Here is a 24,464-nt window from a genome sequence, read left to right on the forward strand (position 1 = left end):
AGCTACTGGGGATGCTGAACAACCTTTTGACCCCTCTTACAGAGCTACTGGGGATGCTGAACAACCTTTTGAACCTTTTGACCCTCTTACAGAGCTACTGGGGATGCTGAACAACCTTTTGACCCCTCTTACAGAGCTACTGGGGATGCTGAACAACCTTTTGACCCCTCTTACAGAGCTACTGGGGATGCTGAACAACCTTTTGACCCCTCTTACAGAGCTACTGGGGATGCTGAACAACCTTTTGACCCCTCTTACAGAGCTACTGGGGATGCTGAACAACCTTTTGACCCCTCTTACAGAGCTACTGGGGATGCTGAACAACCTTTTGACCCCTCTTACAGAGCTACTGGGGATGCTGAACAACCTTTTGACCCCTCTTACAGAGCTACTGGGGATGCTGAACAACCTTTTGACCCCTCTTACAGAGCTACTGGGGATGCTAAACAACCTTTTGACCCCTCTTACAGAGCTACTGGGGATGCTGAACAACCTTTTGACCCCTCTTACAGAGCTACTGGGGATGCTGAACAACCTTTTGACCCCTCTTACAGAGCTACTGGGGATGCTGAACAACCTTTTGACCCCTCTTACAGAGCTACTGGGGATGCTGAACAACCTTTTGACCCCTCTTACAGAGCTACTGGGGATGCTGAACAACCTTTTGACCCCTCTTACAGAGCTATTGGGGATGCTGAACAACCTTACAGAGCTATGGGGATGCTGAACAACCTTTTGACCCCTCTGAGCCCCTGAACAACCTTTTACCCCTCTTAGAGCTACTGGGGATGCTGAACAACCTTTTGACCCCTCTTACAGAGATACTGGGGATGCTGAACAACCTTTTGGACCCCTCTTACAGAGCTACTGGGGATGCTGAACAACCTTTTGACCCCTCTTACAGAGCTACTGGGATCCTGAACAACCTTTTGACCCCTCTTACAGAGCTACTGGGGATGCTGAACAACCTTTTGACCCCTCTTACAGAGCTACTGGGGATGCTGAACAACCTTTTGACCCCTCTTACAGAGCTACTGGGGATGCTGAACAACCTTTTGACCCCTCTTACAGAGCTACTGGGGATGCTGAACAACCTTTTGACCCCTCTTACAGAGCTACTGGGGATGCTGAACAACCTTTTGACCCCTCTTACAGAGCTACTGGGGATGCTGAACAACCTTTTGACCCCTCTTACAGAGCTACTGGGGATGCTGAACAACCTTTTGACCCCTCTTACAGAGCTACTGGGGATGCTGAACAACCTTTTGACCCCTCTTACAGAGCTACTGGGGATGCTGAACAACCTTTTGACCCCTCTTACAGAGCTACTGGGGATGCTGAACAACCTTTGACCCCTCTACAGAGCTCCTGAACAACCTTTTGACCCCTCTTACAGAGCTACTGGGGATGCTGAACAACCTTTTGACCCCTCTTACAGAGATACTGGGGATGCTGAACAACCTTTTGACCCCTCTTACAGAGCTACTGGGGATGCTGAACAACCTTTTGACCCCTCTTACAGAGATACTGGGGATGCTGAACAACCTTTTTGACCCCTCTTACAGAGCTACTGGGGATGCTGAACAACCTTTTGACCCCTCTTACCAGGCTGGGCAGAGATGCAGAGTTGTTTTTTTTATTTTCCTATAGGTAGGCCTAAAGGTTTTTAGGCAAAATAACCCTATCAAAATGGAAAGTTCATTCAACGTGGGAATATGCCAGGCCAATTGGGCCAAAATCAATTATGGCCTATTGTATAGATAATATAACAAAAATGAACTAAACTTTTAAGAGATCAGACTTTTAGTTTATAAATACTTTGCTACAATGACACACTTCGTTATCTACCTACCTTTTAGCATTTGCACATAGTAAGTACACCCATTCATGAGATGTGTCTTTTCAGATTCCACAATGATTCTTTAGTTGTGGACATTATATCACCACACTCCCTCTCTTGCTATTGGTCCTCATCTTTGTAAATCACCTTGATTTAGCACCTATGTGTTTTATCAGTGTCTTTTTGAAAATATTTAGTGAACTCCATGACAGTAGCTAAAGGAAGGGGCTACAGCAGTACACAAGTAGACCACAAATGCATGATGGGACGGGCGCGCCCTGAGCTCGTAAAGCGAGAGCTACTGGAGCACTACGGGAGTGAAATTGGAGTGGGAGAGAAGGCCGACGCTCCAGCCTTTGGGAATCTCGCTCCACGCTCCAGTCAAATTGGGTACACTCTGCTCCTCGCTCCGCTCCAGTCAAATTGGGTACACTCTGCTCCTCGCTCCTCTCCAGTAAAATTGGGCACGCTCTGCTCCTCGCTCTGCTCCAGCTCACATACTGGTCTGTGTCTGTGTGTCCCTACTCACTCTATGGTGCAGATGCGCACAATGGAGGTGAAGCGAGAGGTGAGTGTGTGTCGTCCCACAGCGCCTCCTGTTGACATGGAGGCCACCACCTGGACGTTCTCCAGACCCACCCAATCCAGGTTCTCATCATAGAACCCATGGTACGTCAGCACCTAGAACACACAAGGGGGAGGGAGGATAACTCTGTCACGTTATGACAGCTTGACTAATTTCTGTCTTACCCATCGATCAAAAAATAATGTATTTTCAGTGTTGTATTATATTGAGTTGTGTTGTATTATATTGAGTTGTGTTGTATTGCATTGAGTTGTGTTGTATTGCATTGAGTTGTGTTGTATTGCATTGAGTTGTGTTGTATTGCATTGAGTTGTGTTGCATTGAGTTGTGTTATGTTGTATTGCATTGAGTTGTGTTATGTTGCATTGAGTTGTGTTATGTTGTATTGCATTGAGTTGTGTTGTGTTGCATTGAGTTGTGTTGTGTTATGTTGTATTGCATTGAGTTGTGTTGTGTTGCATTGAGTTGTGTTATGTTGTGTTATGTTGTATTGCATTGAGTTGTGTTGTGTTGCATTGAGTTGTGTTATGTTGTGTTATGTTGTATTGCATTGAGTTGTGTTGTGTTGCATTGAGTTGTGTTATGTTGTGTTATGTTGTATTGCATTGAGTTGTGTTGTGTTGCATTGAGTTGTGTTGTGTTATGTTCTGTTGTGTTGCATTGAGTTGTGTTGTATTGCATTGAGTTGTGTTGTGTTATGTTGTATTGCATTGAGTTGAGTTGAATTGCATTGAGTTGTGTTGTATTGCATTGAGTTGTGTTGTATTGCATTGAGTTGTGTTGTGTTATGTTGTATTGCATTGAGTTGTGTTGTATTGCATTGAGTTGTGTTGTATTGCATTGAGTTGTGTTGTATTGCATTGAGTTGTGTTACGTTGGGTTGTGTTATGTTGTATTGCATTGAGTTGTGTTGTGTTATGTTGCATTGAGTTGTGTTGTGTTGTGTTGCATTGAGTTGTGTTGTATTGCGTTGAGTTGAGTTGTGTTATTTTGCATTGAGTTGTGTTATATTGCATTGAGTTGTGTTACGTTGGGTTGTGTTATGTTGTATTGCATTGAGTTGTGTTGTGTTGTGTTGCATTGAGTTGTGTTGTATTGCGTTGAGTTGAGTTGTGTTATTTTGCATTGAGTTGTGTTATATTGCATTGAGTTGTGTTACGTTGGGTTGTGTTGTGTTGTATTGCATTGAGTTGTGTTGTGTTATGTTGCATTGAGTTGTGTTGTGTTGCATTGAGTTGTGTTGTATTGCGTTGAGTTGAGTTGTGTTATTTTGCATTGAGTTGTGTTACGTTGGGTTGTGTTGTGTTGTATTGCAATGAGTTGTGTTGTGTTGTGTTGCATTGAGTTGTGTTGTGTTGCATTGAGTTGTGTTGTGTTATGTTATGTTGTATTGCATTGAGTTGTGTTGTGTTCGCATTGAGTTGTGTTGTGTTCGCATTGAGTTGTGTTGTATTGCATTGAGTTGTGTTGTGTTACGTTGGGTTGTGTTATGTTATATTGCATTGAGTTGTGTTATGTTGCATTGAGTTGTGTTGTGTTGTGTTGCATTGAGTTGTGTTGTATTGCATTGAGTTGTGTTGTGTTGTATTGCATTGAGTTGTGTTGTGTTGCATTGAGTTGTGTTGTGTTATGTTGCGTTGTGTTGTGTTGCATTGAGTTGTGTTGTGTTGTGTTGCATTGAGTTGTGTTGTGTTGTGTTGTGTTGCATTGAGTTGTGTTGTGTTATGTTGTATTGCATTGAGTTGTGTTGTGTTGTATTGCATTGAGTTGTGTTGTGTTGTATTGCATTGAGTTGTGTTATGTTGTATTGCATTGAGTTGTGTTGTGTTGCATTGAGTTGTGTTGTGTTGTGTTGCATTGAGTTGTGTTGTGTTGTATTGCATTGAGTTGTGTTGTGTTGTATTGCATTGAGTTGTGTTGTGTTGTATTGCATTGAGTTGTGTTGTGTTGTGTTGCATTGAGTTGTGTTGTGTTGTATTGCATTGAGTTGTGTTGTGTTGTATTGCATTGAGTTGTGTTACGTTGGGTTGTGTTATGTTGTATTGCATTGAGTTGTGTTGTGTTGCATTGAGTTGTGTTGTGTTGTGTTGCATTGAGTTGTGTTGTGTTGTATTGCATTGAGTTGTGTTGCATTGAGTTGTGTTGTATTGCATTGAGTTGTGTTGTGTTGTATTGCATTGAGTTGGGTTGTGTTATGTTGTATTGCATTGAGTTGTGTTGTGTTGTATTGCATTGAGTTGTGTTGTGTTGTATTGCATTGAGTTGTGTTGTGTTGCATTGAGTTGTGTTATGTTGTATTGCATTGAGTTGTGTTGTGTTATGTTGTATTGCATTGAGTTGTATTATGTTGTATTGCATTGAGTTGTGATATGTTGTATTGCATTGAGTTGTGTTACGTTGGGTTGTGTTGTGTTATGTTGCATTGAGTTGTGTTGTGTTCTGTTGCATTGAGTTGTGTTGTATTGCGTTGAGTTGAGTTGTGTTATTTTGCATTGAGTTGTGTTATATTGCATTGAGTTGTGTTACGTTGGGTTGTGTTGTGTTGTATTGCATTGAGTTGTGTTGTGTTGCATTGAGTTGTGTTGTGTTATGTTATGTTGTATTGCATTGAGTTGTGTTGTGTTCGCATTGAGTTGTGTTGTGTTCGCATTGAGTTGTGTTGTATTGCATTGCATTGAGTTGTGTTATGTTGTGTTGTATTGCATTGAGTTGTGTTGTGTTGCATTGAGTTGTGTTGTGTTATGTTATGTTGTATTGCATTGAGTTGTGTTGTGTTCGCATTGAGTTGTGTTGTGTTCGCATTGAGTTGTGTTGTATTGCATTGCATTGAGTTGTGTTATGTTGTGTTGTATTGCATTGAGTTGTGTTGTGTTACGTTGGGTTGTGTTATGTTGTATTGCATTGAGTTGTGTTATGTTGCATTGAGTTGTGTTGTGTTGTGTTGCATTGAGTTGTGTTGTATTGCGTTGTATTGCATTGAGTTGTGTTGTGTTGTGTTGTATTGCATTGAGTTGTGTTGTGTTGTGTTGCATTGAGTTGTGTTGTATTGTGTTATGTTGTATTGCATTGAGTTGTGTTGTGTTGCATTGAGTTGTGTTGTATTGCATTGAGTTGCATTGAGTTGTGTTGTATTGCATTGAGTTGTGTTGTATTGCATTGAGTTGTGTTACGTTGGGTTGTGTTATGTTGTTTTGTGTTATGTTGTGTTGCATTGAGTTGAGTTGTGTTGTATTGCATTGAGTTGTGTTGTATTGCATTGAGTTGTGTTGTATTGCATTGAGTTGTGTTGTGTTGTATTGCATTGAGTTGTGTTGTGTTGTATTGCATTGAGTTGTGTTGTGTTGTATTGCATTGAGTTGTGTTGTGTTGTATTGCATTGAGTTGTGTTGTGTTGTGTTGTATTGCATTGAGTTGTGTTATGTTGTATTGCATTGAGTTGTGTTGTGTTGTGTTGTATTGCATTGCATTGAGTTGTGTTGTGTTGCATTGAGTTGTGTTGTGTTGTATTGCATTGAGTTGTGTTGTATTGCATTGAGTTGTGTTGTATTGCATTGAGTTGTATTATGTTGTATTGCATTGAGTTTTGTTGTGTTATGTTGTATTGCTTTGAGTTGTGTTGTGTTATGTTGTATTGTATTGAGTTTTGTTATGTTGCGTTACGTTACGTTGGGCTGCGTTACGTTGTACAGTATTTGTTTGAAAAATGCATCTGGACACAGCAACATCTTTTTTGTTTCTCCTGGCTGCCAATTCCTGATCTTTTGAGAACATTGAGTAATTTAAGGGGTGGCCTGAAACCTGAGAGGAATGGCAGCTAGAGGACTATATCAGCGCTGAGGACGGGCTCTTAGTGAGGACGACTGGCTAATATTCTGAACTTTGTGTGGTGATCTTTCTGGAGCCCAGAGCTGCTGAGGCATCAGCCAAATGGCTGCTACACAGACGGGACGAGGAGAAGTCCAGAGGCTATAAGACTCAGGCTGGTTCCCTGACTTGACCTCTACAAGATCATCAGCAGACTCCAACATCATCTACAATCCTTTGTCCAGCTCCCTTCACTCAAGCCATGAACTGACCCTCTCCATCTTCAGAGGACGCAGCTTGGCCTCGATTGGTTGACCTGTCATGATATATTGCTTCTTTGGTTTTTTTGCTCTTGAAGTGCTTTGAGATTCGATGAAAAGCGCTACATAAATGTAATAAATGATTAGTTGTATTATTATTACTGTACTGTATTGTAGTTTGTGTTGTATTGTATTGTAGTGTATTGTATTGTAGTGTATTGTAGAGTATTATGCTCTATTGTAGTGTATTGTAATGTGTTGTGCTGTATTTTTGTGTATTTTATTGTGCTGTATTGTAGTGTATTGTATTATAGTGTAGTGTATTGTAGTGTATTTTATTTTAGTGTATTGCGCTGTATTGTACTGCATTGAGCTGTATTGTAGTGTGGTGTATTGTAGTTTATGGTGCTGTATTGTAGTGTACTGTATTGTACTGTAGTGTATTGTGCTGTATTGTAGAGTATTGTATTGCACTATTGTATTGTAATGAATTGTGCGGTGTTGTACTGTATTGTAGTGTATTGTGCGGTGTTGTACTGTATTGTAGTGTATTGTGCGGTGTTGTACTGTATTGTAGTGTATTGTGCGGTGTTGTACTGTATTGTAGTGTATTGTGCGGTGTTGTACTGTATTGTAGTGTATTGTGCGGTGTTGTACTGTATTGTAGTGTATTGTGCGGTGTTGTACTGTATTGTAGTATATTGTGCTGTATTGTAGTGTATTGTGCTGTATTGTAGTGTAGTGTATTGTGTTATAGTGCATTGCACTGTATCGTAGTGTATTGTGCTGTAGTGTAGTTTATTGCACTGTATTGTAGTGTATTGCAGTTTATTGTGCTGTATTATATTGTACTGTATTGTAGTGTATTGCACTGTATCGTAGTGTATTGCAGTTTATTGTGCTGTATTATATTGTACTGTATTGTAGTGTATTGCACTGTATTGTAGTGTATTGCAGTTTATTGTGCTGTATTATATTGTACTGTATTGTAGTGTATTGCACTGTATTGTATCGTAGTGTATTGTGCTGTATTGTAGTTTATTGCACTGTATTGTAGAGTATTGTAGTTTATTGTGCTGTATTATATTGTAGTGTATTGTGTTATAGTGCATTGCACTGTATTGTAGAGTATTGTAGTTTATTGCACTGTATTGTAGTTTATTGCACTGTATTGTAGTGTATTGCAGTTTATTGTGCTGTATTGCAGTTTATTGTGCTGTATTGTAGTTTATTGTGCTGTATTGTAGTTTATTGCAGTTTATCGTGCTGTATTGCAGTTTATTGCACTGTATTGTAGTGTATTGCAGTTTATTGTGCTGTATTGCAGTTTATCGTGCTGTATTGCAGTTTATTGCACTGTATTGTAGTGTATTGCAGTTTATTGTGCTGTATTGCAGTTTATCGTGCTGTATTGCAGTTTATCGTGCTGTATTGCAGTTTATTGCACTGTATTGTAGTGTATTGCAGTTTATTGTGCTGTATTGCAGTTTATCGTGCTGTATTGCAGTTTATTGTGCTGTATTGTAGTTTATTGCACTGTATTGTAGTGTATTGCAGTTTATTGTGCTGTATTATATTGTAGTGTATTGTGTTATAGTGCATTGTACTGTATTGTATTGTGCTGTAGTGTATTGTTTTGTACTGTATTGTACTTAATTGTAGTGTTTTATACTGTATTGCAGTGTATTGTAGTGTAGTGTATTGTGCTATGTTGTATTGTATTGTAGTGTATTGTGTATTTAAGTGTTTTGTACTGTATTGTATTGCATTGTGCTGTATTATAGAGTACTGCATTGTATTGTATTGTGCTGTATTGTAGTTTATTCTGTTGTATTGTAGTGTATTGTATTGCACTGTATTGTAGTGTATTGTATGGTGCTGTATTCTAGTGTATTGTACTGTATTGTGCTGTGTTGTACTGTATTGTAGTGTTTTGTGCTGTATTGTAGTGTATTGTAGATTATTGTATTGTAGTGTATTGTGCAGTATTGTAGAGTATTGCATTGTACTGTAATGTACTGTACTGCAGCGTGTTGTAGTGTAGTTTATTCTGTTGTATTGTAGTGTATTGCAGTTTATTGCGCTGTATTGCACTGTATTGTAGTTTTTAGTGCTGTATTGTAGTGTACTGCATTGTATTGTAGTGTATTGTGCTGTATTCTAGTGTATTGTATTGTGCTTTATTGTAGTGTATTGTGCTGTGTTGAACTGTACTGTAATGTTTTGTGCTGCATTGTAGTGTATTGTAGATTATTGTAGTGTAAGGTGCCGTATTGTAGAGTATTGTAGTGTACTGTATTGTTGCGTGGTGTAGTGTATTGTGCTGTATTGTACTGTATTGGAGTGCATTGTGCTATATTGTAGTGTATTGTATTGAATTGTAGTATATTGTAGTTTGTTGTGCTGCATTGTATTGTAGTGTATTGTAGTGTAGTGTATTGTTTTATGATCTATTGTAGTTTATTGTTTTGTGCTTTATTGTAGTGTATTGTACTGTATTGTATTCTAGTGTATTGTGATGTTGTAGTGTGTTGTAGTGTATTGTGCTCTATTGTAATTGATTGTAATGTATTGTACTGTACAGTAGTGCATTGTATTGTAGTGTATTGTACTGTACTGTAGTGCATTGCATTGCATTGTAGTGTATTGTATTGTACTGTACTGTGCTGTACTGTATTGTATTTTACTGTATTGTGCTGTATTGTATTGTATTTTACTGTATTGTGCTGTATTATATTGTATTTTACTGTATTGTGCTGTATTGTAGTATACTGAATTGCAGTGTATTGCAGTGTATTGTGCTGTATTGTAGTGTAGTGTGTACCTGCTGTAAGAAGGCTATGAGGTTGCTGGTGCCCCACTTGTCAGGCTTGGGCAGGTTGATGTCTTTAAGGTAGAGGACCAGGTTCTCACAGTGTTTGGGTCTGTAGGCCCGTCCCGTGTTGGAACTGAGCAGCACGCAGGTCTGACTGAGCTTCTGGAGGACGTGACGAGACGAGGTCTGGGCGCTACAGTGGACCACCGCTACCTGGGTGGAACGCAGCCGAGAGAACGCATAGCGCAACAGCATACTGGAGGAGAACACACAGACACACAAATTAACACATATTAACACACACTCACACATTAACACACACATTAACACAGTGTTGGCAGAACATAGGCTAAATGCCAAATAGAGAAACCAGACCATAACATTGAAGGAGGACATGAGTCATTACAGAGGTTAGATATCAGAGGATGAAGAGGAGATGACAGAGGAAGAGATAGGAGGGAGGAGAGAGGAGAATTAACTCTGTATTGAAAAGTGTTGATGCCGCAGGGGTCTGTTTAACCGAATTTGTGAGAAAAACCTCAGGGCGAGGGGGGACATTTTGTGAGGGTGCAAACTGAGATAGGATAATTGGGATGTGTGTGTCTGTGTGTGTGCGCGTGTGTGTGTGCGTGCCTGAGCACAGCAGTGGAAATTAATTAGATGTTTTTTCATCAGACAGGGATGACAAGCGTTTCCATGACGCCCTGACATTTCAGCGAGATTAGGGTTGTGGGTGTCATGGAGGGGGGTGGCTCAAGTGGAGTGTAAAAGCCAATCAGAGATGCCCTCCCTCTACTGGGTGCCCCAGGGATGACAGTAATGACTGTAGATTCAACAAGTCTCAGCCCCCCCCCCCGCCTACCCCTCAGTCCGCTGTGCTATTCTAAGAAAGGTCACGCCTTAAATAAAACATGCCTGGAAACATACGTGTGTGTGTGTGTGTGTGTGTCATACCGTTCTCCCTGAACAGTAAGAGGAGGTTGTGCATGATCTGGCTAGAGTGTATTATACATCCTGTGTGTGTGTGTGTGTGTGTGTCCTGTGTGTGTGTGTGTGTGTGTGTGTGTGTGTGTGTGTGTGTGTGTGTGTGTGTGTGTGTGTGTGTGTGTGTGTGTGTGTGTACATTTACCCCTTGCCACAGCCCTCAGGCCCCACCAGTATGAAGGGTTGTCTGTGCTGGGAGGAGAGCCAGTGGGAGAAGCAGTGCAGTCCTCTCTGCATGTCGGGGGTCTGGATGACGGGGAGTGTGTGAGTGTGTGTGAGCTCTTCCAGGCTGAGGCCGTCAGGACGTTCCAGAGTGTACACACACAGACGACCAGACTCAGGGTCATAGTAGGTGTCCAGGGGCTTCCTCGGGTCAGGAGGGCTCTCTCTAGCCCAGACCAGCACCTGCAGGGAATGCACACACACATACAGTGCTTTCGGAAAGTATAGACACACCTGGACTTTTTCCACATTTTGTTAGGTTACAGCCTTGTTCTAAAATGTGTTAAATTGTTTTTCCCCCTCATCAATCTACAAACAATACCCCAGAAATAAAAGGCTACATTTTTTTAGTTAGTTAGTTAATTTATATAAAAATAAAAAACTTAAATATCACATAAGTATTCAGACCCTTTACTCAGTACTTTGTTGAAGCACCTTTGGCAGCGATTACAGCCTCGACTCTTCTTGGGTATGATGCTACAAGCTTGGCACACCTGTATTTGGGGAGTTTCTCCCATTTTTCTCTGCAGATCCTCTTAAGCTCTGTCAGGTTGGATGGGGAGCATTGCTGCACAGCTATTTTCAGGTCTCTCCAGAGATGTTTGATTGGGTTCAAGTCACGTCTCTGGCTGGGCCACTCAAGTACATTCAGAGAATTGTCTCGAAGCCACTCCTGTGTTATCTTGGCTACGTGCTTAGGTTCGTTGTCCTGTTGGAAGGTGAACCTTTGCCCCAGTCTGAGGTCCTGAGCGCTCTGGAACTTTGCTCTGTTCATCTTTGCCTTGATCCTGACTAGTCTCACAGTTCCTGCCACTGAAAAACTACCCCACAGCATGATACTGACACCACCATGCTTCACCGTAGGGATGGTTCCAGGTTTCCTCCAGATGTGACGATTGGCGTTCAGGCCAAAGTTCAATCTTGAGTTTCGTCAGAGTTCAATCTTGGTTTCGTCAGACCAGAGAATCTTGTTTCTCATGGTCTGAGAGTCCTTTAGGTGCCTTTTACACGCTACCATAAAGGCCTGATTGTTGGAGTGCTGCAGAGATGGTTGTCTTTCTTGAAGGTTCTCCCATCTCCACAGAGGAGCTCTAGAGCTCTGTCATAGTGACCATCTGGTTCTTGGTCACCTCCCTGACCAAGGCCCTTCTCCCCCGATTGCTCAGTTTGGCCGGGTGGCCAGCTCTAAGAAGAGTCTTTGTGGTCACAAACTTCTTCCATTTAAGAATGATGGAGGCCACTGTGTTATTGGGGACCTTCAATGCTGTAGACATTTTTTGGTACCCTTCCCCAGATCTGTGCCTCGACACAATACTGTCTCAGAGCTCTACGGACAATTCCTTCAACCTCAATGCTTGGTTTTTGCTCTGACATGTACTGTCAACTATGGGACCTTATATAGACAGGTGTGTGCCTTTCCAAATCATGTCCAATCAATTGAATTTACCACATGTGGATTCCAATCAAGTTGTAGAAACATCAAGGATGATCAATGAAAACAGGATGCACCTGAGCTCAGTTTCAAGACTCATAGTAAAAGGTCTGAATATTTATGTAAATTAGGTATTTATGTTTTTATACATTTGCTCAAATGTAGTATTGTGTGTAGCTTTTTGAGGATTTTTATTCATTTAATATATTTTAGAGTAAGGCTGTAACGTAACAAAATGTGGAAAAAGTCAAGGGGTCTGAATACTTTCCATAAGATGTTTATTAGTTCATTAATGGATGGATGGATAAATGGATGTATAGTTAAATAGCTAAATGGATGGATGAACAGATGGACAAACGGATGGATGGCTGGATAAATGGATGGATAGTTAAATGGATAGTTAAATGGATGGATAGTTAAATGGATGGTTAGTTAAATGGATGGTTAGTTAAATGGATGGTTAGTTAAATGGATGGATAGTTAAATGGATGGATAGTTAAATGGATGGATAGTTAAATGGATGGATTGTTAAATGGATGGTTAGTTAAATGGATGGTTAGTTAAATGGATGGTTAGTTAAATGGATGGTTAGTTAAATGGATGGTTAGTTAAATGGATGGTTAGTTAAATGGATGGTTAGTTAAATGGATGGATAGTTAAATGGATGGATAGTTAAATGGATGGATAGTTAAATGGATGGATTGTTAAATGGATGGTTAGTTAAATGGATAGGTAATGGATTAATAAATGGATGGATAGTTAAATTGATAAGTAATGGATGAATAAATGGATGGATGAACAGATGGACAAACAGATGGATGGACAAACAGATGGATAGTTAAATGGATGGATAAATGGATGGATAGTTAAATGGATGGATGAACAGATGGACAAATGGACAGCTGAATGGATAAATGGAATGACCGCCTCGTCTTACCTCCTTGGCGAAGTCCTGTCTTGATTTGAGGTTGAGGTTCCCGCCCAGCCCTCTGATGAGACTAACCACAAACTGACCACGCTCTGTCACTCCACTCAGGTGGGACAGACCGTTCAACACCGTCCCTACCAGACTGGTCTCCACCACCAAGTCATTCTGACAGACAAAGACAGAGACAGAGAGAGAGAGTCAGAATAGTTTTGAACACAAGATATCCAATCCACAACAATATATTTGGGGTAAAACTCCAATTGACTGGAGTATATTTAGGGTAAAACGCCAATTGGCTAGAGTATATTTGGGGTAAAACTCCAATTGGCTAGAATATATTTAGGGTAAAACTCCAATTGGCTACATTAATCCAGTTGATGCTATTGATTATGACCAGAAGAGGGCAGTGTCAGTATGTATCACCTGTTTAAGCACCCAGTCAAGGCCTCTGTGGAAGTAGTCCCCCATCCAGTTCTCCAGGTTACTGCGACACTCATCAGGTTGACCCTTCAGCCACGACTTGACCAACGCACTCACATCTGTGTCCTCATCACTACAGAGAGAAGAGAGGGGTTGGAACATGACTACAACATGAAGAGGTTAACCGATCAAGGACCACACATACAAAACACACACACATACACACAAACCTGAGAAAAATCATGCCCATGCGTGAGATTGTGGCTGGTGAGGCACAGCTGAGGTCGTGGGTCTCAAAGACAAAGTTGACATTGGGTCCAAACTGGATCCTCTCTCCACTGGGCATGGTCAGAAGACGGTTATCATCCAACACAGAGTTCAACGACTCGATCCACTCTGGGTCTATGTCCCCGTCACAGATGATCCACGAGCTCACCTCTGGAACACACACAAGGCTAACATCAGGGCACTCCCCTTCAACATTGCAAATAGACTGTGGCTTCCATCAATGTAATTTGTCTGAATCATTTCCAAGCCCCATACAGTTGAAGTCGGAAGTTTACATACACTTAGGTTAGAGTCATTAAAACTTGATTTTCAACCACTCCACAAATGTCTTGTTAACAAACTAGTCTTGGCAAGTCGGTTAGGACATCTACTTTGTGCATGACACAAGTAATTTTTCCAACAATTGTTTACAGACAGATTATTTCACTTATAATTCACTGTATCACAATTCCAGTGGGTCAGAAGTTTACATACACTAAGTTGACTGTGCGTTTAAACAACTTGGAAAATTTCTGAAAATTATGTCATGCCTTTAGAAGCTTCTGGTAGGCTAATTGACATCATTTCAGTCAATTGGAGGTGTACCTGTGGATGTATTCCAAGGCCAACCTTTAAACTCAGTGCCTCTTTGCTTTGACATCATGGGAAAATCAGTTAAAGCTTGCAAAAACTATAGTTTTGTTGAGTGGTTGAAAAACGAGTTTTAATGACTCCAACATAAGTGTATGTAAACTACTGACTTCAACTGTACACACACACACACACACACACACACACACACACACACACACACACACACACACACACACACACACACACACACACACAGTTCAAAAGTTTGGGGTCACTTAGAAATGTCCTTGTTTTTGAAAGAAAAGCACATGTTTTGTATATTAAAATAAGATCAAATTGATCTTTCTTATCAGAAATATATTGTAATTGACTATTGTAGCTGGAAACGGCAGATGTTTTTATGAAATATCTACATAGGCGTACAGAGGCCCATTATCAGCAACCATCACTCCTGTGTTCCAATGACACGCTGTGTTAGCTAATCCCAGTTAATAATTTTAAAAGGCTAATTGATCATTAGAAAACCCTTTTGCAATTATCTTAGCACAGCTGAAAACTGTTGTCCTGATTAAAGAAGCAATAAAACAGACCTTCTTTAGACTAGTTGGGTATCTGGAGCATCAGCATTTGTGGGTTCGATTACAGGATGAAAATGGCCAGAAACAAAGAACTGTCTTCTGAAACTCGTCAGTCTATTCTTGTTCTGAGAAATTGAGCGAGAAATTGCCAAGAAATTGAAGATCTCATACAACGCTGTGTACTACTCCCTTCACAGAACAGTGCAAACTGGCCCTAACCAGAATAGAAAGACTGGGATGTGCACAATTTAGCAAGAGGACAAGTACATTAGAGTGTCTAGTTTGAGAAACAGACTCCTCACAAGTCCTCAACTGGCAGTTTCATTAAATAGTACCAGCGACCAGTACCCAGTCTCAACATCAACAGTGAAGAGGCGACTCCGGGATGCTGGCCTTCTAGGCAGAGTTGCAAAGAAAAAGCCATATCTCAGACTGGCCCATATTTTTTTATTTATTAAGATGGGCAACAGAACTCAGACACTAGACAGAGAAAGATTGGAAAAAAGTGTTACGGACAGACGAATCTACGTTTGAGGTGTTTGGTTCAGAAGAACATTTGTGAGACACAGATTTTTTTTTAAAGATGCTGGAGGAGTGCTTGACGCCATCTGTCAAGCATGGTGGAGGCAGTGTGATGGTCTGGGGGTGCTTTGGTGGTGGTAAAGTGGGAGATTTGTACAGGGTAAAAGGGATCTTTAGAAGGAAGGCTATCACTCCATTTTGCAACGCTATGCCATATCCTGTGGACAGTGATTAATTGGAGCCAATTTCCTCCTACAACAGGACAATGACCCAAAGCACAGCTCCAAACTATGCAAGAACTATTTAGGGAAGGAGCAGTCAGCTGGTATTCTGTCTATAATGGAGTGGTCAGCACAGTGACCGGATCTCAACCCTATTGAGCTGTTGTGGGAGCAGCTTGTCCATATGGTACGTAAGAAGTGCCCATCAAGCCAATCCAACTTGTGGGAGGTGCTTCAGGAAGCATGGGGTGAAAACTCTTCAGATTACCTCAACAAATTGACAACTAGAATGCTGAAGGTCTGCAAGGCTGTAATTGCTGTAAATGGAGGATTCTTTGACGAAAGAAAAGTGAAGGACACAATTCTTATTTCAAATAAAAATCATTATTTATAACCTTGTCAACATCTTGACTATATTTCCTATTCATTTTGCAACATATTTCAAATAAAATAAAATTGGACTGCGCTGAATACAACACACATTACAGTGAAATGCTTACTTACGAGTCCCTAACCAACAAGGCAGTAAAAAATAATAATAATCAAGAAATGAATACGGACAGATGAGAATAAGAAATAAAAGTAACAAGTAATTAAAGAGCAGCAGTAAAATAACAATGGCGAGACTATATACAGAGGGGTACTGGTACCGAGTCAATGTGTGGGGGCACCGGTTAGTTGAGGTAATATGTACATGTGGGTAGAGTTATTAAAGTGACTATGCATAGATGATAAACAGAGGATAACAACAGAGAGTAGCAGCGGTGTAAAAGGGAGGGGGGCAATGCAAATATTCTGGGTCGCCATTTGATTAGGTGTTCAGGAGTCTTATGGCTTGGGGGTAGAAGCTGTTTAGAAGTCTTTTGGACCTAGACTTGGCGCTCTGGTACCACTTGCCATGAGGTAGCAGAGAGAGAGCAGTATATGACTAAGGTGGCTGGAGCCTTCCTCTGACACCGACTTGTATAGAGGTCCGTAATGGCAGGGAGCTTGGCCCCCCGGTGATGTATTGGGCCGTTCGCACTACCCTCTGTAGTGCCTTGCAGTCGGAAGCCGAGCGGTTGCCATACCAGGCAGTGATGCAACTAGTCAGGATGCTCTCGATGGCGCAGCTGTAGAACCTTTTGAGGATCTGAGGACCCATGCCAAATCTTTTCAGTCTCCTGAGGGGGAATAGTTTTTGTTGTGCCCTCTTCACGACTGTCTTGGTGTGTTTGGACCATGTTAGTTTGTTGGTGATGTGGACACCAAGGAACTTGAAGCTCTCAACCTGCTCCACTGCAGCCCCGTCAATGAGAATGGGGGCATGCTCTCTCCTCTTTTTCCTGTAGTCCACAATCATCTCCTTTGTCTTGATCACGTTGAGCGAGGGGTTGTTGTCCTGGCACCACACGGCCAGGTCTCTGACTTCCTCCCTACAGGCTGTCTCGTCGTTGATCAGGCCTACCACTGTTGTGTGGTACCTGGCCGTGCAGTCATGAATGAACAGGGAGTACAGGAGGGGGCTGAGGGGCCCTGTGTTGAGGAAAGCGTTCTCACATAGGTGTTCCTTTTGTCCAGGTGGGAAAGGGCAGTGTGAAGTGCAGTAGAGATGGCATCATCTGTGGATCTGTTGGAACGGTATGTAAATTGGAGTGGGTGTAGGGTTTCTGGGATAATGGTGTTGATGTGAGCCATGACCATCCTTTCAAAGCACTTCATGGCTACAGACGTGTGCTACGGGTTGGTAGTCATTTAGGCAGGTTACCTTAGTGTTCTTGGGCACAGGCATTATGGTGGTCTGCTTAAAATATGTTGGTATTACAGACTCGGACAGGGAGAGGTTGAAAATGTCAGTGAAGACACTTGCCAGGTGGCCAGAGCAAGCTCGCAGTACACGTCCTGGTAATCGGTCTGGCCTTGCGGCCTTGTGAATGTTGACCTATTTAAAGGTCTTACTCACATTGGCTGTGGAGAGCGCGATCACACAGTCTTCCGGTACAGCTGGTGTTCTCATACATGTTTCAGTGTTATTTGCCCCAAAGCGAGCATAGAAGTAGTTTAGCTCGTGTAACTGGGCAGCTCTCGGCTGTGCTTCCCTTTGTAGTCTGTAATGGTTTGCAAGCCCTGCCACATCCAACGAGAGTCAGAGCCGGTGTAGTACGAATCGATCTTAGTCCTGTATTGACGCGTTGCCTGTTTGGTGGTTCGTCAGAGGGCATAGCGGGATTTCTTTTAAGCTTCCGGGTTAGAGTCCCACTCCTTGAAATTGGCAGCTCTAGCCTTTAGCTCAGTGCGGATGTTGCCTGTAATCCATGGCCTCTGGTTGGGGTATGTACGTACAGTCACTGTGGGGACGATGTCATCGATGCACTTATTGATGAAGCCAATGACTGATGCGGTGTACTCCATTGGCCATGTGATGTGGTGTACTCCATACTCCAATGCCATTGGAGGAATCCCGGAACTATTCCAGTCTGTGATAGCAAAACAGTCCTGTAGCTTAGCATCTACTTCATCTGACAACTTTTTTATTGACCGAGTCACTGGAGCTTCCTGCTTTCATTTTTGATGGAAGCAGGAATCAGGAGGATATAATTATGGTCAGATTTGCCAAATGGAGAGCTTTGTATGCGTCTCTGTGTGTGGAGTGAAGGTGGTCCAGAATTTTTTTAAATCTGGTTGCACATTTAACATGCTGATAGAATGGATTTAAATTTCCCTGGATTAAAGTCCCCGGCTACTAGTTGCGCCGCCTCTGGGTGAGTGTTTCCTTGTTTGCTTATGGCGGAACACAGCTATTTCACTGCTGTCTTAGTGGCAGCCTCTGACTGTGGTGCTATGGAGAGCTATGAAAAATACAGATGAAAACTCTCTAGGTAGGTAGTGTGGTCTACAGTTTATCATGAGATACTCTACCTCAGGTGAGCAATAGCTTGAGACTTCCTTAGATATCTTGTACCAGCTGTTATTAACAAAAATACATAGTCCGCCGCCCCTTGTCTTACCAGACGCCGCTGTTCTATCCAGCCGGTACAGCGTATAACCAGCCAGCTGTATGTTGATAGTGTCGTCATTCAGCTACGACTCCGTGAAGCATTAGATATTAGTTTTGAATGTCCCTTTGGTAGTTTAATCTTGCGCGTAGGCCATCTATTTTATTCTCCAAAGATTGCACGTTTGCTAGCAGAATGGAAGGAAGTGGGGGTTTATTCGATCGCCTACAGTGGCTTTCGAAAGTATTCACCCCTGTGGCATTTTTCCTATTTTGTTGCCTTATAACCTGGAATTAAAATACATTTTTGGGGGTGGTTTGTATCTTTTTATTTACACATCTTCTGGCCACTCTTCCGTAAAGCCCAGCTCTGGAGTGTATGGCTTAAAGTGGTCCTATGGACATATACTCCAATCTCCGCTGTGGAGCTTTGCAGCTCCTTCAGGGTTATCTTTGGTCTCTTTGTTGCCTCTCTGATTAATGCCCTCCTTGCCTGGTCTGTGAGATTTGGTGGGCGGCCCTCTCTTGGCAGGTTTCTTGTGGTGCTATATTCCTTCCCTTTTTTAATAATGGATTTAATGGTGCTCCGTGGGATGTTCAAAGTTTCTGATATTTTGTTTATAACCCAACCCTGATCTGTACTTCTCCACAACTTTGTCCCTGACCTGTTTGGAGAGCTCCTTGGTCTTCATGGTGCCGCTTGCTTAGTGGTGTTGCAGACTCTGGGGCCTTTCAGAACAGGTGTATGTATACTGAGATCATGTGACAGATCATGTGACACTTAGATTGCGCAAAGGTGGACTAATTATGTGACTCTGAAGGTAATTGGTTGCACCAGATCTTATTTAGGGGCTTCATAGCAAAGGGGGTGAATACATATGCACGCACCACTTTTCAGTTTTACATTTTTTTTAATTCATTGAAACAAGTTATTTTTTAAATTTTACTTTACCAATTTGGACTATTCTGTTTATGTCCAGTACATGAAATCCAAATAAAAATGTATTTAAATTACAGGTTGTAATGCAACAAAATAGGAAAAAAGCCAAGGGGATGACTACTTCTGCAAGGCACTGTAAGAATTCTCAGAAGGCAGCCCGCCCTTTGCCCCCTTTTTCTCCGCCTCCTCTTCACGCAAATCACGGGGATCTGGGCCTGTTCCCGAGAAAGCAGTATATCGTTCACGTCGGGCTCGTCAGACTCGTTAAAGGGAAAAAAGGATTCTGCCAGTCCGTGGAGAGTAATCGCAGTTATTTTCGGTCGTAAGAGACGGTAGCGGCAACATTATGTACAAAAAAAGTTACAAAAAACGCAAATAAACAAACAAAAAAACACAATCGGTCGGGGACACGTAAAACGTCTGCCTTCTTCTTCGGCGCCATTATTACTTCATGGAAAACAAGGACATTTCTAAGTGACCCCAAACTTTTCAACGGTAGTGTGTATATATATATATTATATTATTATTATTATTATATTATATTACTGATGGATTAACTGTGACTTTTCAGATCACCCAGCAGTGCTATTTGCAGAGTTAGCTCCAGGTAAATGATGCAATTCTTCAGCCATTCCTGGACCTGTGACCAAAAACAAGCTACATATGGACAGTGCCAAAACAAATGATCTAATGAGTATCTCTTCGCAGCAGAATCTGCAGAGCTGGGATAGTTGTGTCCCCCATGTACAGTACATAACATTCCACTGTTTGCAAAAATGTTGTATAATATTTTTTTTTAAACTGTACGTTTTGAATCTGGCTTCATTTTGTGCATCAGCTCATAAACCATGTGCCATGGAATAGGTACATTGAAAATCTCTTCCCAACTATTTTGCAGTCTGTATGGCATAGCTGTAAGTTTTTGGTCCTTAAATTAAACTGGTATACTTTTTTATTCATCACAATTTTTCTTTAACCAATCTTGGTCTTTAATGCAGGTCCGATAGACAAGCTCCTTACTTTCTCGCCCTTCCACTTAATGCTGCAATTACTTGGTTGTAATCTTGGATAGAGCAGACATTTCTGTAGATTTTTGTTAGCTGCATGTGTGACAACTCAACCAATACTATTTATGATATAATTTACAAAGATTATATTGTCCCCCCCGACCCAAAAATAATGTTTTTTCATCAATTAGTGTATTTGAGTTTAACCAGAATATATGTGCCTTATTTTCTGGTGGATTAAACTGATATTACAACCAACTTTCAACTTTCTTGTTTATCTTTCACTATCTTCTAATAAAGCTATGGTTGTGTTGAGGTTGTTTCCTGGTCGTGGTTCTTACCCTGTGGTTCTCTCACCACCTGCCTGGCGCTGTTTGTGAGCACCCCGTCAGTCCACTCCCTAGTGTCCATGTCTATGTGACCCAGCAGCTGCTGGCGGGGCATGGCTTTAGGGTTCACTGTATACTGCTTCACCTAAACACAACATGACAGCATTCAGGACAGGCAGGGACAAAGTCAGTGGTCAGTGGCTGAATCTTAATGACATTATTTTTTTGTATTTTACCAACTTTTTCTCCACAATTTAGATCTTGACTCATCACTGCAACTCCCCAACAGGCTCGGGAGGCGAAGTTCCAGTCATGCGTCCTCCGAAACATGATCAACCAAACCACACTTCTTAACACCTGCCCGCTTAACCCGGAAGCCAGCCGCACCAATGTGTCAGAGGAAACACTGTTCAACTGACGAGAGAGGTCAGCCTGCAGGCACCCGGCCTGCCACAAGGAGTCGCTAGAGCGCGATGAGCCATGTAAAGCCCCCCTCCCCGGCCAAACCCCCTAACCCAGACGACGCTGGGCCAACTGTGCGCTGCCCTATGTGACCAACCCTCCCATCCAACCCTCCATCCATCCATCCGTCCGTCCATCAATCTAACCCGATCACGGCCAGTTGTGATACAGTGCCTTAGACCGCTGAGCCATTCTTGAGGCCACTCAAATTACATTCTATTAGTAGTTGGAATGTAACATGAATAAAACACGAATAGGATTATGATTAATGATAACTAGGGCGCAGAGCCGTGGGAGTGTAACAATAAAAGGATAGTGATTATCATGATTAATCAGGTGTGTACTCACCACCCTGCCTGTCCTGCCCAGGGCGGCACGCAGCATCCTCCACAGAGTAGATTTACCTGCCCCGCTGGGACCTACGATCACCACTCCCATACGCTGTCTCAACTGCTCACACAGCTCCAGAGCCTTCTTCATCTACAGAGAAAAACAACTTTATCCATCCCTCCATCCCTCCAACCCTACATCCATCCAACCCTACATCCCTCTATCCCTCCATTCCTCCAACCCTACATCCATCCAACCCTCCATCCCTCCAACCCTACATCCCTCCAACCCTACATCCCTCCATCCATCCAACCCTACATCCCTCTATCCCTCCATCCCGCCAACCCTCCATCCATCCAACCTTACATCCCTCCATCCAACCTTACATCCCTCCATCCAGCCAACCCTCCATCCATCCAACCCTACATCCCTCCATCCAGCCAACCCTCCATCCATCCAACCTTACATCCCTCCATCCCGCCAACCCTCCATCCATCCGCCCTTACATCCCTCCATCCAGCCAACCCTCCATCAATCCAACCCTACATCCCTCCATCCAGCCAACCCTCCATCCATCCAACCCTACATCCAACCCTTCATCCATCCATCCAACCTTACATCCCTCCATCCAGCCAACCCTCCATCCATCCAACCCTACATCCATCCATCCAGCCCTCCATCCAACCCTCCATCCAACCCTTCATCCATCCATCCAGCCAACCCTACATCCAGCCAACCCTACATCCCTACATCCAGCCAACCCTCCATCCAGCCAACCCTACATCCCTCCATCCAGCCAACCCTCCATCCAGCCAACCCTCCATCCCTCCATCCAGCCAACCCTCCATCCAGCCAACCCTCCATCCCTCCATCCAGCCAACCCTACATCCAGCCAACCCTATCCATCCCTCCATCCAGCCAACCCTCATCCATCCAACCCTCTATCCATCCAACCCTCTATCCATCCAACCCTCTATCCATCCAACCCTCTATCCATCCAACCCTCTATCCATCCAACCCTCTATCCATCCAACCCTCTATCCATCCAACCCTCCATCCATCCAACCCTCCATCCATCCAACCCTCCCTCCATCCAACCCTCCATCCATCCACCCTTACATCCCTCCATCCATCCAACCCTCCATCCATCCAACCCTCCATCCATCCAACCCTCCATCCATCCAACCTCCATCCCTCCATCCATCCAACCCTCCATCCATCCACCCTTACATCCCTCCATCCATCCAGCCCTCCATCCATCCAACCCTCCATCCCTCCATCCATCCAACCCTCCATCCATCCAACCCTCATCCCTCCAACCCTCATCCCTCCATCCAGCCAACCCTCATCCATCCCTACATCCCTCCATCCAGCCAACCCTCATCCAGCCAACCCTCCATCCAGCCAACCCTCCATCCAGCCAACCCTACATCCCTCCATCCAGCCAACCCTCATCCAGCCAACCCTCCATCCATCCAACCCTACATCCCTCCATCCAGCCAACCCTCCATCCATCCATCCAACCCTCCATCCATCCAACCCTCCATCCATCCAACCCTCTATCCATCCCCCTCCATCCATCCAACCCTCCATCCATCCAACCCTCCATCCATCCATCCAACCCTCCATCCATCCAACCCAACCCTCCATCCATCCATCCATCCCCCTCCATCCATCCATCCATCCATCCCTCCATCCATCCATCCAGCCAACCCTCCATCCATCCATCCAACCCTACATCCCTCCATCCAGCCAACCCTCCATCCATCCAACCTACATCCCTCCATCCAGCCAACCCTCCATCCATCCAACCCTACATCCCTCCATCCAGCCAACCCTCCATCCATCCAACCCTACATCCCTCCATCCAGCCAACCCTCCATCCATCCAACCCTACATCCAACCCTTCATCATCCATCCAACCTTACATCCATCCATCCAGCCAACCCTCCATCCATCCAACCCTCCATCCATCCATCCAGCCCTCCATCCATCCAGCCAACCCTCCATCCATCCAACCCTACATCCCTCCATCCAGCCAACCCCACATCCCTACATCCAGCCAACCCTCCATCCAGCCAACCCTACATCCCTCCATCCAGCCAACCCTCCATCCATCCACCCTTACATCCCTCCATCCAGCCAACCCTCCATCCATCCAACCCTACATCCCTCCATCCAGCCAACCCTCCATCCATCCAACCTTACATCCCTCCATCCCGCCAACCCTCCATCCATCCACCCTTACATCCATCCATCCATCCATCCAACCCTCCATCCATCCATCCACCCTCCATCCCTCTAACCCTCCATCCAACCCTCCATCCATCCATCAATCCCCTCAATCCCCTACATCCCTCCATCCAGCCAACCCTCCATCCATCCAACCCTACATCCCTCCATCCAGCCAACCCTCCATCCATCCAACCCTTACATCCCTCCATCCAACCCTCCATCCATCCAATCCCTCCATCCAGCCAACCCTCCATCCATCCAACCCTATCCATCCAGCCACCCTCCATCCATCCCCTAACCCTCCATCCATCCAACCCTCCATCCATCCAACCCTCCATCCATCCATCCATCCATCAACCATCCATCCATCCATCCAACCCTCCATCCCATCCAGCCAACCCTCCATCCAAACCCTCCATCCATCCAACCCTCCATCCCATCCCTCCATCCAGCCAACCCTCCATCCATCCAACCCTACATCCCTCCATCCAGCCAACCCTCCATCCATCCAACCCTCCATCCATCCAACCCTCCATCCATCCAACCCTCTATCCATCCAACCCCATCCATCCAACCCTCCATCCATCCAACCCTCTATCCATCCAACCCCATCCATCCAACCCTCCATCCATCCAACCCTACATCCCTCCATCCAGCCAACCCTCCATCCATCCAACCCTCCATCCATCCAACCCTCCATCCCTCCATCCATCA

At 43.6% G+C, this 24,464-nt stretch overlaps 1 protein-coding gene across 1 annotated transcript in view; it reads right to left on the bottom strand.

Moving 5' to 3' along the window:
* Positions 1 to 24,464, bottom strand: part of LOC112267480 (cytoplasmic dynein 2 heavy chain 1) — a 313,178-nt gene that overhangs the window by 243,014 nt on the left and 45,700 nt on the right. The window contains exons 39-46 of the mRNA XM_042297612.1: positions 21,534 to 21,665; positions 20,736 to 20,868; positions 13,522 to 13,729; positions 13,295 to 13,424; positions 12,881 to 13,036; positions 10,435 to 10,694; positions 9,315 to 9,561; positions 2,370 to 2,521 (exon numbers count right to left, since the gene is read on the bottom strand). Of these exons, the coding sequence (XP_042153546.1) occupies positions 2,370 to 2,521; positions 9,315 to 9,561; positions 10,435 to 10,694; positions 12,881 to 13,036; positions 13,295 to 13,424; positions 13,522 to 13,729; positions 20,736 to 20,868; positions 21,534 to 21,665 (1,418 nt within the window). The remainder of the gene's footprint in view (positions 1 to 2,369; positions 2,522 to 9,314; positions 9,562 to 10,434; positions 10,695 to 12,880; positions 13,037 to 13,294; positions 13,425 to 13,521; positions 13,730 to 20,735; positions 20,869 to 21,533; positions 21,666 to 24,464) is intronic.

Source organism: Oncorhynchus tshawytscha, linkage group LG14 (assembly GCF_018296145.1).
Source record: "Oncorhynchus tshawytscha isolate Ot180627B linkage group LG14, Otsh_v2.0, whole genome shotgun sequence".
Taxonomy (NCBI): domain Eukaryota; kingdom Metazoa; phylum Chordata; class Actinopteri; order Salmoniformes; family Salmonidae; genus Oncorhynchus; species Oncorhynchus tshawytscha.